At 30.2% G+C, this 21,093-nt stretch overlaps 1 protein-coding gene across 5 annotated transcripts in view; it reads left to right on the top strand.

Annotated features, from left to right (window-relative positions):
• The window catches only part of LOC145294024 (MAM and LDL-receptor class A domain-containing protein 2-like), a 319,308-nt gene that overhangs the window by 72,328 nt on the left and 225,887 nt on the right, over window positions 1-21,093 (top strand). Inside the window, exons 6-11 of one of the 5 annotated variants that reach the window (XM_080140986.1) lie at window positions 1,397-1,439; window positions 6,004-6,051; window positions 6,613-6,660; window positions 9,586-9,633; window positions 11,164-11,211; window positions 20,185-20,232. The exons of 1 other annotated variant lie outside the window; for it this stretch is intronic. In XM_080140986.1, the coding sequence (XP_079997112.1) occupies window positions 1,397-1,439; window positions 6,004-6,051; window positions 6,613-6,660; window positions 9,586-9,633; window positions 11,164-11,211; window positions 20,185-20,232 (283 nt within the window). The remainder of the gene's footprint in view (window positions 1-1,396; window positions 1,440-6,003; window positions 6,052-6,612; window positions 6,661-9,585; window positions 9,634-11,163; window positions 11,212-20,184; window positions 20,233-21,093) is intronic. 3 more of the 5 variants (XM_080140987.1, XM_080140988.1, XM_080140990.1) reach the window with 3 other exon arrangements.

Below are 21,093 nucleotides of genomic sequence, written 5' to 3'. Positions count from 1 at the left end.
AGCTTAGTTGAGCACCTTCCAAGGTAATAACAATAGAGTAGAGAGAGACGAGCAATATGTCTTATATAGCTGTTGAAGGGAAGAAAAAATATCACTCCTCTACTAGATTTCAAAGTCGATTTTATACTCTGCCAATACAGGAAAGGGTGCTCCAAACGTAGCAAGTGAGATTTATCTTTGGACATTTTTGACTTATTTAGGTAGAAATCAGGTCATTTCTGAGGCGGTAAAATGGCACAGCAATTTTTTCCAGCGAGTTTAGCAACGGACTGGAAACGCGTCTTCCACTTTATATCTGAAATGAACGTTAGACATAAGAGCTTAGCAAAAGAAAGGGTCTTCTTCCAAAAAGGGGACATTCATTTAGACTGGAGCAAAACTGAGATTCGACTGTTGATGATGAACGACTATGACACCAAAATAATATCTGAAAGATTTTCTTTGGTGTAATTAAGCTGTTTATTAAATAATTTCCTGATTTAAAAAAAATATAGGTAGAAGCAATTTGTATAAATTCGGCACTATATAAAATTAGACTGGCTAGGATGTTAGCTCGCTTTGAGTTTTGATGAAGTGAAATATCTCTCTAAAAAACAAAACAAAAAAAAACTGTGATTTCGAAACAAACGCAGACTGTTTTTTTATGTTCCGTAATTTTGAGACAAGGATTATTTGAATTATTCCAACTAATACTGGATTTTATTATTCTCACATTCCAACCGATCTTATCTCTGACTTCAGAGGCATTCTGTCGAACTCGGAAATCTTTATGTTGAATTTAGGAATCTATAGGGATTTTAAACTCAGCCTTTCTGATGTTAGACTATTCTTGTTCTGTCAGCTATTACTTTTTCATTCTTAGTATCGACTGTAGAGAGAATTGAACATACAACCCCCATAAGACTGTCACATAGCTGAACGGTTACTTCGGCCAAAACGTTGTAAAAATAACTTTCAATATTAAACATGTAGTTTTTTTAATAATCCAAATAATACACCAGTTTAGAAATAAAAATGAATAAGCAAAGAGAGAACTGGAAACAAAAAGCTACTGCTGAAATGAAACTAAGCAGAGGTTAATTAAATGATTGTTTTTTTTTTCGTAATAAAAACATTAAATGATTACATTATACTTGTGGGTGGGTTACATTGTCTCTGAGTATGATCATATTTTTCAAAAATCCTGGCTTAATATATTGCCAAAAAATTAAATTAGAGCTAATTAATAGAAAGCTTATGTATTTTTATTTTACATTTTTATTTTTTTCGTAAACAATTTTATAAGAGCATATTTTTTTATATATATAAATGAAGATATGGACGCATGAATTAGCTACTGTGTCATGTTGATCTGCGTGTTTTTAATCTGTTTGTATATGTGTGCGTTACAGGTAACAGGAAGAGTACAAGCGAATACTGGACCAAAACAACAGATTCAGGCAATGACCATTTTATTATTACTAAACAAATCATCTTTTAAATACGCTTAAAACATATAAAGTTGTTGTTTCATAACTTTTCGGCCAACTATTCCTCTGGCCTTCTTCAGGTGGGTAACCGCGACAGAATAGGAATGCTGAGTCTCTTAACTGTATCCTTAGTAATCACTGTTTTCCATAGTTGTTGCTGTCTCGCCACGTTTTGGCCAATTAATCCTCTGGCCCGCTTTGGGTAGGGTTGAAACCGCTATCTTCAGACAATGCTCACCTGGAACCGTAGAGAAACGTAGTGAAACAACAATAACTATGAAGATGAGGACAACAGTCCACCAAAAAATATAAAATTATCCATATTAAATTGTCCGGATATAATAAATATATAATGTTCAATTTACTTTTAACTTATTTATAAAATAGTGTTTTGTGTATGAACATATCAAGACTTTAACAGATTCATTTGATAGAGTTTGTCTATGATAGCTATATTTCTTTTAATAAATTTAAAAAAATTAATATAAATTAGGAACATTCTATTGTATATATACATTAACATTTATTGTTTATCTTATTTTTTTTACTTTGCGATTTTTATGGTTAAAATTTCTGTATTATATGAAATTCAATCATTTGTAAAAAAGAATAATTTTATAACGCTATAAAGAAGATACATTAAAATAGGTAACATAACAATGTATATATTTTGATTTTTGGATCATAAAACGACCTTTTTCTTAAAGAATCGACTTAGGATCTAAAACTAGTTAATCAGACGTGGCGAATTACTACCTTAATACTATTTGTTCAATATATTGCGATTGCTCAGAAGATTTTTTTTACCTAATTGATACCATTCGGTGCGCAAAGAGGAGAAGGTGCTTGTGTTTTTGTGAGAATTAGGAATGGATGGAGTATATTCAGGCAACATTTTTTCAATTACTAACTATCAAAGAGTAACCAGTCTTGACCAAGGTCCACCAGGCACATGTACGCAGGATGTTGAAGGGAAACCTGGCCAGTTAGCGTTGAAGAGATGCGTTGCATCGAGAGAAACGCTATGAGAGCGATATGATAAATGTGTAATGTGTCATAAAGACAGGCTTTGATATGATGAACTCAGAGGAACATTAAATCTGAACAGTGTAGGGAGATGATTGAAGAACAGGAAATTTAGGTGGTCTGGCCATGTTGAAAGAATGGATGAGAGGGTTAGTAGATGTACAACAATTGAGGTAAATAGTCAGATTAAAAGACGAACGTGTAAAAAATGATAAAGATGGACTTAAGAAAATGAGAGGTAATTATAGACTTAACTAGAGGGTTGAGACAGGTTATTTTGGCTTATAAGTCAATTACTAAAAGCTGTCTATTATACATTGGCATATAAATCGATCGTTTTACCGATGATGATGATGATGATGATGATGATGATGATGATTACTTATATACAATATTTACTATTAAAAAAAAATGAATAATCCTAATTTCATGTTCGACTTTTGAAACTCAAAGCTAGCGTTCTTTTGCTCGATAAGGAAAATAAGATTTTATAATCGAACTGCTTTATTGAAGTAGAACCTGGAACCAGGTAACCCTAACCAGGGAACGGGTTTCCATTAATAAGTGTCAGAAAAGTACTGCTCTCGATCAAGGTAATAGTTCATCAAGCATGTATACACAGTGTGATGATGTATAAAAGTGAAACCTGGCCAGTGAGGGTTGAAGACATGCGTTGCATGAAGAAAAATGATATTTTTGAAGACCTCAAAGGAATATAAAATCTGTATAGTATAGAGAGATGTGTGCGTTGAAAAGACAAATGGGAATAACGTGGGTTGGTAGATGTAGAATTCTTCGCAATTCCATGCAGCACTAACTCAGATAATATCCGTGCAGTCTCATCAGAATGCCCATAATCGGCTTAAAAATGGCACCATCTATTTTAACACCTAACCTAGTTAAGAAAGATTTATTGTTCAACATAATCCGTTTTCTTGTTAATGCATTTTTTTTTTATTTGTGAATCATAATCATATAAATCAAGCATTAAAAACAAGGAAATATTGTTATTTTTATGTTCTTTCCTCTGTTAAATTCTTCTCTTGTAATTTTGGTGGAGAGATTTGAAGCTTATTGTTTATTAACGCCAACTGATTTAAATGATTTGTGCATATAACCTAATGATCTCAGAGGAATCTGAACAGTACAGGGAGATATATGCAGAGCAGGAGAATTCTTTGGTCTGGTTACATTTAAAGAATGGGCGAGATTTATCGGTTTAATAGATGTCGAACAGCTGTGGTAGCAGGCAAATATTTGAACTTTGATTCTAGTTTAACTGGCCTTTCTAACTGTCTTAATTGCGTGCTGTTTTTTTCTTGCAAAGAAAAGGAAGAATGAAAAGAATGTATCCAGTAAAAACAGAATCAGCATAGAAACAAAAGTTGTAATGATCACAATGTATCCAATCTCCACTTGATCCGTAGCATATGACCTTATTTTTTGGTTGAACATGGGTCGGTAATTTACGCACACAGAATTGGTAAAACATATCGCTTAATTTCAAATCTAAGTCGATTTTACTCAGAAAAAGTGCCTATTAAGATTCGAAATGATAAGTATTTATATTGCTTTTCGTTCTGTACTTCGACAATGGTTATTATAGAATTAAAAATTATTATTTAAAGAAAACAATTCACACATAAAATAAAAGTAAATATAATTTATGAGGGATGCTCCAAATATAATGCCTCCTATTTTTATTTTTCCCGAATAGATCAGAGGGGATTGCAAATTGCATTGTTATGATGCTTGAACTTATGCATTCATGACCTAAAAGTTTCACACCTCGGTTGAAAATATTGATGGTGTGAGACTCTAAGAAAGCAACTCCTGTCATGGACGCGTGTCAGAAGCAGAGATGCGTGATTGAATTCCTGGAAGAAGTGCATTGAGAATGACGGCAACTATATAGACAAACAAAAAGGCCGCTCGTTTTAATAATAACACTCCCGTTTTTATAGCTCTTTAGTTAAGTTTTAGTTTGATATGTGAGAGATTGCTGCGTCTTGCTTCAAGCAAAACTTTATATAAAGCGACGGATACCAGGTCTACAGTTCATCCTTTCTCAAAATCTTTCAGACTCTGTTGAACTGACTCACGCACGCTATTGATCAGCTCAGCTGTACACTTCTTGAGGCCTCTTGAATTCAGTAAAGTTCCCTATTCTCCCATAGTACTCTAAGTTGTCAATTCAGTCCTAAATTCTTCACTTGGAAGAGAGCTGTTGTGTGAGAGTTATGCCTGTAATAGAAAAATGATGCAAAAATGGAGAAAAAAAACTATCGTAGAGAAAACAAAATTATCCAATTGCGAATATTAAATGTAGTTTCCCAAGCCAAAATTGGCAACATATATCCAATCAGGGAAGCTTTGAATTGTAAAGAATTTCTAAGTCAAAAAGTGGTAGTATTAATCCAGTCAGCATCAACAAAGCGTAGTTATTTTTCTCATATCAATACGAAAAACCATGATTGAAAAATTTAAAGAGATTCAATATATTTTATACAACGATTCTGGTACCTGTTTTTTTTCTTAGAACTCCTGGCTATAAATATAATCATCAAAATCTGTGTGATCATACCCTAATTCAAGAGATTTTCCACGTTTGCACTGATGCACAAAATATCCTACACGTTCTTGAACGAATCTTTCTTGTATTTGACTCAGTATACACCTTGATGGAGCTCCCACCGACAACTCGTTGTATTCACAGATCTTGATTCCACCATGTTATGCAAAACAAAGGCGATTAATGATTTAATAAAGGACTAGTTGTATCCTTGGAATTTCCAGTTTTATCTTTTATCTGTTCTATATTGCTGTCCTGCTTAAAATATTTCCATTTTATGGACATACAATAGCGTCCAAAACTAAGGGACAAATTTTTAAAACCTAATATTTGTTAAAAATAACAACTGTGAAATGCAAACATTTTGACAACTGGTAGTCGTTATGATTCATAAAAACATACTAACATTTGAATCAGGCCTCACCATAATATTGTGTTATCTTTAGATGCAAGAGAAACTACGCTTTAATCCTAGTTCGAAGTTCACTTGTATGTTGGACAAAGTGGTAACAGCTGATAAGTTATTTTCATTATATATTTGGCGATTAGACGATTACATTTAAAAACAAATATGTGGAGGTGATACCGTACGTAGGAACATAAAAAGCCTTGGCGTATTCTTCTTCTTCTTCTTCTTCTTCTTCTTCTTCTTCTTCTTATTATTATTATTATTATTATTATTACGTAGATAAATGACAGAAATTGTGTGGAGCTAGATTTTTTATTGGGGGGATATGTATCACCCTGTAGAAATTGAAAAATAAATATTTAAGCATTTACGGAAGGTGAAATATAGTTTCATAAAGAAACCATTTGTTGTGTTTTCTGTTTGTTCAAGTCATACACTAGAACGAAAAGACTAATAATGAAACAAACAATTGCCTCAAGTTATTTTTTGTGCTACTATTAATTTGTTTGTCTATGTATGCCTTACAGGTTACAGACCGTCTACAAGCGGATATTGGAACAGAACAACATATCAAGGCAATGGCATTTTTATTATTGCTATACTATTCAATAGGGGAATCATTTTTAAAAAAACATATTTGTAACTCAATAATCCTTGTAGAAAGAAAGAAGGGTTGTGTGTAAAAATATGTATTTAATTTAAATTTTACTTACGTTCAAATGCTGACTCGAAAATATCAAGTTCTTAATAAATCCGCATGAAATAGTTTCTGTTGCAATAGCCACAACCCTCGTTATAACATAAAATATATATACAGTCCTCGTCAAAATCATAAGACCACTTAAGAAAGTAAGCGTTTACGCATATTATCGAATTTTTAATCAAACAAATGGTTGAAACCATTGCCAAAAGGCAAAATATGATGGAAAAAAAAAATGAAATCTGCTTCATTCGAAACCTTAACACTGATCTAATAATTATTTTATAAAAAACAAACATATTCACCTGGTCAAAATGATAAGACCACCATTTTGAATTAAAATCTCTAACGAAAGTAAACATAGCCAATTCTATTCAAGATATTGTTTGTGATGTTTTCTGTACAATTAACTCGTTTCAATATGTATGCATTACAGGTTACATTACGACACCACCAGGATATTGGAATAGAACATCAAGCCCAGGCAATAAAGATTTTATTATTACTTATAATTTTTTTTAAAAACATTTACAAAGTCCGTATTTGTAATTTAACAATATTTGTACAGAACGCAAAAGAAAGAAAAAATTAGGAAAAAGAGAAATATTGAATGATTGTGTATAAACGTAAATATTTTGACTAATTTAAGGAACGTTGTCTTGTATCATGAAGGCAGCTGACATATTCACGTCATATTGGTACGGACGCAATGAAAATAAGCATTAATATTTTTCAACAAAGTATGAATTCTCCTTATTCGAACCATATATGCGACAGCTTGACCACACAGGATCGTACATCTCCCTTCTTTCTTCATCCTTATAGCTACTCCCTTTCTTACAACACTTTCCTCCAAAACCTCTACTGTAGACATGCACAAACTATACACCTGAATGTAACTTTAACTCTTGTTTTAATATCGTCCTCTTTATTGGTCTGATGAGGTGGTCTTTTTGAATTGAGATTCCACTGAAACATGTATGTATATATGTAACTAATCATGTTTGTATAAAAAACAGACTATATATATATATATATATATATATATATATATATATATATATATATATACATGTGTGTGTATATATTTCTCTCTCTCTCTCTCTATATATATATATATATATATATAAAAAGTGTAATTTTTGACGCACTGACATTGATTTAAACAGCTTACTTTTATTTTAAAAATTATTCAAACAATGTTTCATATACTTAGTCATTGATAGGCGAACAAGTTCATAAAATTCAACTAATTTGCATATTTCGCTAAAAATACAAACGTTCATCAATTAATTCATGATTTTTTATGGTTTCATATTATACGATAGGCTTCATTTTACTATTACGCGTAGTTCTATGTATGCATATTTTCTACATTATTCATTGTTGCGTAGCTTTTAGAATGAAAAAGTTTTAGCACTCGCACATGTATGTATGTATATATATATATATATATATATACACACGTATACAGATACACGCACATACCCACACATACATACATATATATATATATATATATATATATATATATATATATATATATATATATATATATATATATATATAGTGACCTTGTCTGTGCGCGCGAAATGGTCGCTACTAAACTTCTCTCTTATTTTTTCGCCTACAGATTTGAAACTTTATGTATAGAGTATTTAGACCCGTCGAACAAATTCGATTTGATTTTTGGCCGATGAAAATAGCTGCTAAAGTGTCAAATTTGAAAAAAAAGAACACCTTGGCAGGCGTAAGTTAACTAAAACAATTACTTGTGCGCATGCGCAAATAAAAAAGTTTAAATTAGCCTAATAGTTAACGTTTTCTTGTTTATTTGTCTATATCTCATGCAGTAACGAGTTAGGTTGGGGCACTAAATGTTTTGGGTTTCGATTCTACCCAATGGCACCCAAATCATTTGTTTTACCTTTTGAAACCACTACTATATATGAGATAAAACTGATTAATACAGAGAACTTTCTCTAGGACGATAAATGCGAAATCTGCATGAATTATAATATATACAAGCGTATTGCACGACCGAGCCACGCTGAGGGCTCACTACAGTATACTGATAACAAAATAATAAAAAATAGATAGTTTTGCTCTATAAAAATAAATATGAAATCTATATAAATTAAAATATAATATTTAAGCGTATTTTACAAACTGGCGTTTCATGGTATGTGTGTGATGAAAAGTTCCTGCCGAATTATTCTCTCAAGTTTTGGTTTACCGAATTAAAACTTAATATATATAGGTTTGGACCTGTGGAACAAAGTCGATCTAGTTTTTAGCCGGTAAAAATAGCTGCTAATGTATTAAAATAAAAAAAATTGAAATCGACAGGAGCAAGTCGGCTGCATCGTGTTACTTCTACGCGCGCGTAAATATACATTTATGCGTAAAAGTTGCTTAATTTGTAACATTTTCTATCTCCCAATAATCAAATGGTAACGATTTAGGCTGGAGTGCTGAATGTTTTAGTTTCGATTCTAGCTGACGGCACCCAATTTATTTTTTTAACTTTTGAAATCATTACTATACATTGGGTACAATATGATAATCAATCGAGAATTGGTTCTATGATAATAAATACGAAATCTGCATTATTAAAATATTTAAGCGTAATTTACGATTGGACCCTGTGTGGGACCCTCTACTCTATGCTGTGTACAATATTATAAACAGTAGAGGATTGGCTCCATAATAATAAATACGAAATCTGTACAAATTAAAATATCACAGTTTAGCATATTTTACGATTGGGTAACGATTGTACCCAATATATTGTAATGCTTTGGAAAATTTTAAAAAGAATGACTTGGGTATCCTAAGCTAGAATCAAAATCACAACATTTAGCGATTTAACCTTGGTCGTTACTGTTTGAGTTTTTGAGATGCATAAGAATACGGTAAAATTAAGCGAATTTAGTCTATAACTGTATATATGACAGAGTATATAAAAAGTTTGTTTGAATAATTTTTAAATAGAAGGCGTTTAATATCAATGTAAATGCGATGAAAAACTCAACTTATACACACACACACACACACACACACACACACACACACACACACATATATATAGTAAGTTTGGAAATATATATATATATAGTAAGTTTGGAAAAATATATGGCAATTAAGCTACACAAAAATTTCATTCTCGTGAGGATTCGTCAGGCTGTTGCATAGACTCAATATTGCTACGTGCTTTATATATACCCGTTGTACTAGTTTGGATAGTCAGAATTATTTTATAAAAAAAACTTTAAATATTAAATCCATTTAGCGAATCATATTTAAAATTTTAAAAAATCTAACGAAGGAAAAATAGTCAATTGTATTCAAAATGTTGTTTGTTACGTTTTGTGCTTATTTAACTCGTTTGAATATATATGCGTTACAGGTTACAAAACGACACCACCAGGATATTGGAACAGAACATCAAGCCAAGGCAATGAACATTTTATTATTGTTTATAGATGAATACTGTTAAAAGATACATATACGAATTTTTTTCATGTATATAGATAGGGACGGGCAATAATGATAATGAACAGTAATATATTTCATCAAGATACGACAACCCCTAATCTTAACCGTATATATATATATATATATATATATATATATATATATATATATATATATATATGAATGTGTGTGTGTGTGTCTTTAGTTCAATGACTGAATTTAGATATATCAAAAAAGATCATATAGCACCAATTTTTTAATAGGTAAAATTCAGAAATATTGGATAAGATAGCAGCTTTTTGAAAATAGACCGATATGAGTTTTTTTTAGTTCTTTATTTAACCTATTACATCATTATGCATTGTTTCTCCTTGAAAAATCCAGTATTGGCGCACACACACACACACACACACACACACACACACACACACACACACACACATATATATAAAGATAGATAAGATTTATAATTTGGATTATTTGGATTATTCTGGCCAATATTCTAATCTTTGTTAGTATTTTCACAACGTTTCGGCCAATGTAATCACTGACTTTCTTCAGATGTATCATGTCGAATTCGGAGATTTTTTTGTCAATCTCGGGAACTAATATGTGATTTCAAATTGAACTCTTTATTTAACACACGAGGAGAGATTGTTTTTTTTTCTGTCAGCCACCATCGGGTAGACGTGCTAAGTAATTTTTATCAATAGTTTTTGCTTAGCTGAAGGAATGAGAAGAATCTACCTATGTGACTTAAATAAAGAGTTCAGTTAGGAATTAAGTATTGATTTCTCAGTTCGAGATAAAGATTTCCGATTTCGAAAATATGCACGCGAAGAAGGTCGAAAGTTATATCGGCCGAGACGTTGTGAATATTATAACCAATATGAGATTAACAGATTCGCCGAATAATTACGAGGAGATAAAGAAGCTTACCTGAAGTCAAAAGAGAGAATCAATGCGTGAATGTTTGACTTTTTTAAAAATTTATTTAAATCACTAGAAATTTGTCTTTTATTATTTGAATGTGATTAAATATGTTATGTAATATGATTTTTACGCTAATTATATATATATCGTTTATAGCATCAAAATATACGTAAATTTTATAGCTATAAATTAATACATCGTATAAAAATAGTAAATGCGTGAATATTAGTAAATAATTTACCCTTTAAGTAGTTGACATTATTGCCGCACAGTGTTAATAAACATGATGTCAGTAAATTGATATTATTTTAAATTTATAACATTATTTTATAACATTGAATTATACATGAATTGCGAATAATCTAAAGTATATTGATAAATCCATTTAATTTGTTACTTTAAGGCAAAATGATTTAATGCAATTTAATTGTGAAAAACAATGAATGAAAAAGAAATCTAAATTTATAAGACCTTAGAGAGGAAAAAAAAACAAAACAAAACAATTATCCATGCCGCAAAGCGACAACTCCTTCCGCTATGTTCTTATTTAATCCGTTTGCATCTGTGTGCGTTACAGGTTACAGAACGACTACAAGTGGATACTGGAACAGGACAACATATCAAAGTAATGACAATTTTATTCTTATTCAACAAATCGATAGTTGAATAGCTTAAAATTTTAAACATTGCATGAAATAGTAAATACATGAGTAAATATTTAATATTTTAAATCATTGATGGCATTGCTGCACAGTGTTAATAAATTGATATCGTATTTATGATTACAATGGTGTTAATCAATTTATATTATTTGGTATATTGGTATAACTGATGTACAAATTGATATTATATAATATTTATCGTAGATATGATGTTAAATAAATATTATATGATATTTATGATAAAATGGTGTTTATAAATTGATATTGTTTTGTATTTATGATATATAAATTGATATTTATGATAAACATGATGTTATAACATTTATATTGTATCCTCTTTATAATTGTAATTGATATTATATTGTATAATTATAGCAATGATGTTACTAAATCGATATCATATCATATTTATAGTTGATATGGTCTAAATAAATAGATATACACTTGTGAGCAAAAAAAAAAAAAAAAAAAAAATGGGCCAAACAAATTTTATTCATTTTATTGCACTAAATGTTACATTGAACAATGAACAAGTGAACAAGGAACCTTAAACGAGACTAATAACACAGAACAAGCGATTTACTTTAATAAATACTTCGGATGGAATCGCATTCCTTTTTGATTTCTTTAAAAGGTCAATCTTTTAGACATGCTCTTAACCAAAGTGGAACACTGTGAAAAGGAAATGCTATTCCATTCGCTTTGCACATTCTCCACAGTTTGTCATTGTTCTCAAAAGTTCGTCTGGCTAATGCACGAGATATTATGGACCAAATAATCTCGATTGGGTTTAAATCAGGGCTTTGACCTGGCCAAAATATCACATCAATTGAATTATCAGAAAACCATTTTTTGTGACTTTAGCAGTGTGATGCAGGGGCATTATCATGTTGAAATATAATGTTCTGGGAAATTCCCAGCTTCTGGATACTTGGTAACAGTCCTATTCCTAATATTCGAATGTATTCCTTTGCATTGATTGACTTCTCACATCTAATAAATTCCCCAACTCCTGCTACAGTACAAGTTTCCTATACCATTATCCCACCATTCACGTGTTTAACTGTCATTTTTATGCCACTTGTCAAAAATCTTTCTCCAGTTCTTCGATTGCACCGCCACCAGGAGCATCACTAAAAAGACAAAATCTTAATTCATCTGACCAGAAAACATCCCTGACCCAGTCTGTATCTTTCTTGCCATAACACGAGAAAAATCTCGTTCTATCATTGATATTCCCCTTAGATAAAAATGGTTTTGTTGCACACCTTTTAGAAGAAAATCCCATTTCTTTCATTCGTCTAGATATTGTATATCTAGAAAGAGAATTTCCAGCCCCTATTTTGAATTATTTGCTATGGTCAACATAAGTTTTCTTTCGATCTTTCAAAACAGTTAATTTAAGCATGTAGTCGCCCTTCACAGTGGACGCTCTAGGGCGACCAGATCCAGATTTCCTTTTTACCAAGTGTTCTACTTCGAACCTTTGACAATTCGGTTCACTACAGAAAGAAATATTTTCACATTTTCCTTTCTTAAAACATCGAAAATCTGTTTGTAATTCATGTAAGTCATTGTAAAACACGAATAAACCTAGAACCCCATCCTCCAACATAGACTCCTACTACCATGTCTCCTTCTCCAACTTCAGGGGTCTACGTTCCAACTTTCCAGAGGTTGAAACACAATTACAGGAGACGAAACCGGAGATATTCTTTCTAAGTGAAACTGGAATAGGGCCGACCACCTCCCTAAATGAGTTCATAATTAAAGGATACTCTACCTTAACATCTAAATCTGACCTCCAAGATCGTCATGAGCATTGAATATGTGCCTACATTAAAGATGGCTTCCCGTGTGGTAGGGATATCTCCAAAGAAGACCATAATTTACTTTATATGTGCTTCCGGGTTGCACTTACTTACACCACCACATTTATATTTATCGCCCCCACAACAGCGGAGTTACTATTTTTAAGAGTATATCAGAGAAAATTCCTGTCTGCTCATCCCGCAGCTAACATTCACATTTGCGGTGACTTCAATGTCCATAATGTGGAATAGCTGACCCACTCAAATAAGACTGATGATGTGGGGAGGTTCTGTTATGATTTTGCCACTGCCTATGACCTCACTCAGATTGTTCGCGAGCCCACCCGTGTGCCCGATACCATAATCCATATTAAATAGAGAAGTAGTCAACCACCTCAACAGAAATAACCTTCTTAGTGACACGCAATATGGTTTCCGTTCTGCTAGATCTACAGCAGACGTGCTAATGGTTATATCTCATAGGATTAGCGAATCTCTCGACAAAGGCTTCATTTCTAGGGCAATTGCTCTTTACATATCAAAGGCCTTCGATAAGGTATGGCATAAGGGCCTACTTCACAAGATTTCAAGCTACGGTATAACTGGAAATGTTTTCTCAATCATTAAATCATTTCTCTCCAATAGGCTCATAAGAGTAGTGGTTGATGGACAGAAATCAGAGGCCTACAGTATGTATGCTGGAGTCCCTCAAGGGTCCATCCTGGGCCCAACTCTCTTCTTGATCTACATCAATGATCTCCCAAAACACATACTAAAATCATTCGTTGACAGCTATGCTGATGACACGACTATCTATAGCAACACATCAAAGGCCGTAAAAGACAATGTTCTCTCTGATTCTCGCTCCTCAGATCTTGAGCGCGTGGTACAATGGGGGAAGAGGTGGCTGGTTACCTTTAATGCATCTAAGATCAAGCTCCTATCATTACATCATAAACGCTCTGATCCCCATCTGGCATCGATTGAAATGAACGGCTCTCCTCTAGGAGAGGCTCCATGTTTTGATAAGCTTCTGGGTTTGACCTTTATTCCTGATCTGAAATGGAACACATACATCAAATCTGTGGCCAAGGTCGCTGGGAAAATGGTGGGACCCTTCTACCGCTCCAGAAGATATCTCACTACTGATGTAATTCTCTATCTGTATAAAAGTCAAGTACGTCCAAGGATGGAGTACTGCATGAAGTACTGCTGCCACATCTGGGCAGAAGCGGCTAAAACAGCCTATCTTGCCTTGACAGAGTACAAAATAGACTTCGTGGCTTGGTGGGGGATGCCCTTTTCTCTTCCCTGCAACCTCTCTCCCACACAAGAGATGTTGCGAGCCTGTCTTTGTTTTATCGTAATTTCCATGGCAAGTGCTCGTCTGAGCTCTGTTCTCTGGCCCCCCCTTCGCGAATCTTTCACGAAAAACACCCGACTAGCTGAAACCACTGTATATAATTTTCCCCACTCTTTATACGTGCCCAAATCAAAACGTAGATCCCATGAAAAAGCTTCTTTCTTAGAACTGCACGCCTGTGGAACTCTCTGCCACTTGCCTGTTTCCCTCCCGACTTCAACTTGGATGTCTTCAAGTCCAACACAAACAAATTCCTGATGAACCGCCCCTTAAGTAATGACACTTTATCACCTCTCCAATACTAACTATTACTACGATACTATCTCATTGATTACTGTACACACAATAACACTTATCTCCGAGTGGCTTCTGGGCTTAATCCTGCAATTCGGTTTTTTATATCCTCGCCAAGATGCGACCTTACCATTTTAAGGATTATTTTTTTCATTTATTATTATATGCTATAATAATAATGATCGGCAAAATATAAATTTTCAGTTTAAATTTAACAAAAATGCATGGAAAAATATTGAAAATTCGATTTCTTCCTTATTTCACTCTTGGCTAATTTTGTTTGTTGCTCGGAAGTGTATAATATTTATGATAAGAATGGTATAAATAAATTGATATTATATAGCATTTATGATAGACACAGTGTAAGTAAATTGATATTATATGGTATTTACGATTAACATAGTGTTTTAAAATTGATGTCATATAGTATTTATTATACATAGAATATTAATAAATTAGTACATCTAGTTTTATGACACACACAGTGTTAACTTTATTCAGTTTATAGGGTTTATGATAGACTGTGTTAGTAGTTTATATTGTATAGTATATATGATGGCCAAAGTATCAATAAATTGGTATCATATAGTATTCTTAATATTCACACAGTTCATACATTAATATTATATAATATTTCTGATAGACATTGTGTTAATAAATTGATATTATATAGTATTTCTGATTGTGTTAATAAATATTTCTGATAGACATTGTGTTAATAAAGTGATATCATATAGTATTTACTGTATAAATAGTGTTTACACATTCATATCACATAGTAATTATAGCAATTATGTTAAAAAACTGATATTATATAGTACTAATTAAAAACACGATGTTATTAACTTAATATCATATAGTATTTATCGTATATATAATATTGCTAAATTGATAATATATAGTATTTATGATAGAAAAGGAGTTATTAAATTGATATTATATTTTATTTATTATGTAAATAACGTTAAGAAATTGAAGGTATATAATATTTATGATTCAAATAGTGTTAGTAAATATACATTATGTAGTATTTATGATTGAGATACTTTTAATAAACTGTTATTATGTAATGTTTATGAGAAATACTGCGTGAACAAATTAATGATATAAACTATTTATGATTTAAATTGAGTTTATAAATTACTACTATATAGTATTTTTGATAGAAACGGTACTAATAAATTTATGTCATATGGTATCTATAATATAAATTCTGTTAGTAAATTGCTATTATATTGTACTTATCGTGGAAATCACGTTAATAAACTGATATAATATAGTATTATTGATAGACATTTGTAATAAATTGAAATCATATGGTAGTCATAATAGAAATATGTTTTATAAATTAATATTATATATTATTATATATAATGTGCATGATAGAAATTGTGTTAATAAATTCATATTGCATAGCAATTATAATAAATTCATATTGCATAGCAATTATAATAAATTCATATTGTATAGCAATTATAATAAATTCATATTGTATAGCAATTATAATAGATTCATATTGTATAGCAATTATAATAAATTCATATTGTATAGCAATTATAATAGATTCATATTGTATAGCAATTATAATAAATTCATATTGCATAGCAATTATATAAAATTCGTATTTATAGTATTTATAGACATAATAATGTAGTCATAATAGAAATATGATTTATAAATTAATATTATATATTATTATATATAATGTGCATGATAGAAATTGTCTTAATAAATTCATATTGCATAGCAATTATAATAAATTCATATTGTATAGCAATTATAATAAATTCATATTGTATAGCAATTATAATAAATTCATATTGTATAGCAATTATAATAAATTCATATTGCATAGCAATTATAATAAATTCATATTGTATAGCAATTATAATAAATTCATATTGTATAGCAATTATATAAAATTCGTATTTATAGTATTTATAGACATAATAATGTAGTCATAATAGAAATATGATTTATAAATTAATATTATATATTATTATATATAATGTGCATGATAGAAATTGTCTTAATAAATTCATATTGCATAGCAATTATAATAAATTCATATTGTATAGCAATTATAATAAATTCATATTGTATAGCAATTATAATAAATTCATATTGTATAGCAATTATAATAAATTCATATTGCATAGCAATTATAATAAATTCATATTGTATAGCAATTATAATAAATTCATATTGTATAGCAATTATATAAAATTCGTATTTATAGTATTTATAGACATAATAATGTAGTCATAATAGAAATATGATTTATAAATTAATATTATATATTATTATATATAATGTGCATGATAGAAATTGTCTTAATAAATTCATATTGCATAGCAATTATATTACATTCGTATTGTATAGCAATTATAATAAATTCGCATTTATAGTATTTATAGACACAGTTTAAGTAAATTTAAATTATATTTTATTTATATAAATACGGTGTTAATTTGATATTATATAGTATTTCTGATATATATTGTGTTAATAAATTGGTACCACATATTATTTATGATAGACACGATATAAATTGATTTTATATCGTATATATATATGATCAAAATGTTGTTAATATATTGATATCATTAAGTATTTATGATAAACATTGTGTTAATAAATTGATATGTAATATTTATGATAGAGCATTTAAAAATTGGTATATTGTATTCATGAGAGGCATTATGTTAATTAATTATGTTATACAAGATTTATGATAGACATAGTATTAATAAATTTATATTATAATGTTTTCATTTGATATTCTATAGTATTTATGGTAAACACTGTGATAATGAATAGATATTTTATTGTATTCATGATAAACATGGACAGTATTGATGACAGGCATTGTGTTAATAAATTAATATTAAACAGTATTTATGATAGACAGAGTATTAAATTTATATTAGATAGTTTTCAAGAAAATACGGTGTTAATTTCGATTATATACTATTTATGATGATACACATAGAGTTAATGAATAGATATTTCATTGTATTCATGATAAACATTATCTTAATTAATTGGTATTATATAGTATTTATGCTAGAAATTTTATTAATAAATTTTTATATATATATATATATATATATATATATATATATATATATATATATATATATATATAGGACGTATAATAGACAAGTTGTTAAATTAATTTGCATAGTATTTATTACAAACATTGTGTTTATAAATTAATGATGGGCACGGCGTTAATAAATTTCTATTATATAGTATTTATGATTGATCTTTTGTTATGAATTTATATTACATATTATTTATGATGACCATGACCCTTAATTGCTTATAGTTAATTTACACTATGGGTCGATAATTTAGAATTTTCGCCCAATGATCCAAATTTTAAAACCTATCGATTTTATCACATTATCTAATTCAGTTATTATCACTTCTTTATCAGTTAATTACGTTTATAATAAGTAAATTATATTTTAGTCAACATATCTTTAAAAAATTTTTTTTTGCTATTTTCAGATCTCTCTAAGTTGTTTTACAAAACTCACCAAGAAAATATTCTATAAAGATAGCCCACAAATATCGCACGACACAAACGAAACAAACGAAAGTCAATATTCCCTGAAATATGAAAATAATTTATTTAAATCTATAATAATACTTGTGTTGGTACCCGTCTATATGGGACATACATATTATAATAAAACTAAAATAAACATACACACTACCTTACTTTATATAAATAGATATTAATTTACAAATACTTACCGAAAATGTTATTAAGAAAATTCCCATATTTTTGTTGATATTTGTTGATATTACAAATACCGGAATAATATTGAAATTTATTCAACAACGACGAATAATCGTTAATTGAACATATGAAAATATCCTTTGTCAAAGCCAATCTGTAAATATCAGGAAGTTTTATTGGATGTCATGCTGACTTAGCAGGTCGAGGACAGGCTCAATGTATTACTTCAAATACTGGTGACGAGGACGGGTTTACAAAGCCATGTCAATTGACTATAATTCTCGCTGACGTTCTACCAAGCCTGTTAGGGAAGTCTCGTGTAGAGAGGCTTACCGCGCCACTTGTTTCCATGGCGATTGGTTGAAATACAAATATGTCGAGAATAACAGCGCATTTTGATCACTTACGGTTCTCTATTGACGCTGCTTAGGTTTCTCGCTGATTCCGTTACTGACGAAGGCTAAAAAGTGTCGAGGCAAGTCACATCATATGTTAACGAGTTGCTGTTTGCAAATAAGAACACTGTTAGGCAATCGAGTCGTTTGCCATGCGTTCCGTAAAGGCCAAATTGTTATAGGATCGACGGAAAGTCGGCGATATCTAGATGATATCAGTTAAAGGCTGTGTTTATAACTATTTCAAATTATCAACCGCTTGTCAACTTTAAATGGATGCACGAATTAAGAAAATCCTTTAGCATCTCAAATCATGTTTTTATTTTGTTTGCTATTAAATCTGACAATTATGGCTTAAAAGAATTCATTCGTGCAATTAAATTTTACTTAATTTATATTCACACTGCAAAAAGACAATGAAACCACACACACACACACACACACACACACACACACACACACACATACACACACACACACACACACACACACACACACACACACACACACACACACACACAGAGCATCGTGAAATTTGGAATAATGGCGTTTTGACATTCCTACTACAATAAAAAAATTACTTTTTCTCCACGTTAAAAAACGACCCTAGTGTCTAACTCTGCCCCGTGAGGAGGCATAATAAATAGGTACAATAAATAAAATTACTCGCTGTACGGCGTTTATTAAGCTCTAACTATTGTTTTTACATTACATATTTTTAATAAACATTTATTCTAATTTGAAACGCTGATAGATTTCATTTGAAGTACGTCCCTACGAAAGCAATGAAAATATATTAAGAAAGTATTTTGTAAGTTATCCTTTCTCATCACATCATTTTAATGTAATTATTTATAGCATATATATATATATATATATATATATATATATATATATATATATATATATATATATATATATATATATACGTCAATAAATCACATACGAATGACACTAGACACTAAAGTATTATGAACTGTTTAAAAACTGTAATGTATATTAGGAATACAAATAGGCGTGTTTGGGTTGTCGCCCTTTCCTTTTAAAGAATGAATTTGCATTATTGCTTTAAGTGGCAATGGCTCGTTTTAATGATAATATATAAATAATAATTGAAAGTTTTTTCTTATTTATTAATTTAGAAGATAATTATTCATTTTGTTTGTTATTCTGTATTTTTTTGTTTTGTGTTTTTTTTTTTTGCATTGTATATGATAAAATTTGCTGATTCTTTTAAATGTTAACTTATTCTTGAAAATTTAACCTGAACACATAACGTTTAGTCTTTATTTAATGTGTTGGTCTCTTTATATGCGTTACAGGTTATCCATCAACAACATATGGACATTCAACCGAGCCGGAAAAACAAGGCAATACACGTTATTATTAGTCAAACGATAGATTTAAAACAGGAACATGAATCGCTGAAAGAATGAATGAATATACAAATGAATGAATAAATGAATGAATGAATGAATAAACGAATGAATGACTGGGGAAAGAAAATGAAAGCCTTATGAAAGTGTAAAAAGAAAGAATACATGGAAGCAGAAAAAAGGAGGAATAAAAGGAGGGAATGAATATGAGACAAACGAAAGAAATAATAAATGAAGAATTAACGAAAGAAACAAAGAATGAACACAAAAATGAATTAAAGAACAAATAAAAGAATGCATGAAAGGCAGTAAAAGGAATGAATGAAAAGAATTAAAGAAAGATCATTCTGAAAGAAAGAAGAAGAAAAGAATCAAATGAAGAAAGAAAAAATGAATGAAAAATGAATGAATGAAGTAAAGAATGAATTAAACAAAAACAGAAAAGATGGAAAGTAGAAAGAAAAATACAATGAAAGAATCACCGAAATTGTTTGTTTAATACGAGTATGATAAAATGCAGCATCAAACTATAGAAGAAAAAACACATACGAAAGACAATTTGATGTTTCCGCGTGTTTATGGCATATCAACCATTCTTTTTAGATTACTGAAACACGATCCATATTGAAAAGGATTTTATTTTAATAATTAATTAAATTAAAGATGCTATTTTTTTTACTCATGGATGTATAGGGAATTACAGTTCGTACCTTTATGAATAGTATTATTGCGTAAATGGCCGCACTAGATCCGAATAGATATGAACTCAGACTTGGACATATTTCCCGACTACTAGACTGCAATTATGTAAAGAAATCATTAAAAAATATTTTATTCTGAAGGTCAGACCAGGCA

This window comes from Euprymna scolopes, chromosome 15 (assembly GCF_053919585.1).
Source record: "Euprymna scolopes isolate OS-2025 chromosome 15, ASM5391958v1, whole genome shotgun sequence".
NCBI lineage: Eukaryota > Metazoa > Mollusca > Cephalopoda > Sepiida > Sepiolidae > Euprymna > Euprymna scolopes.
Note: the sequence above shows the minus strand (reverse complement) of the source record. Positions and strands in the feature narration are given on the sequence as shown.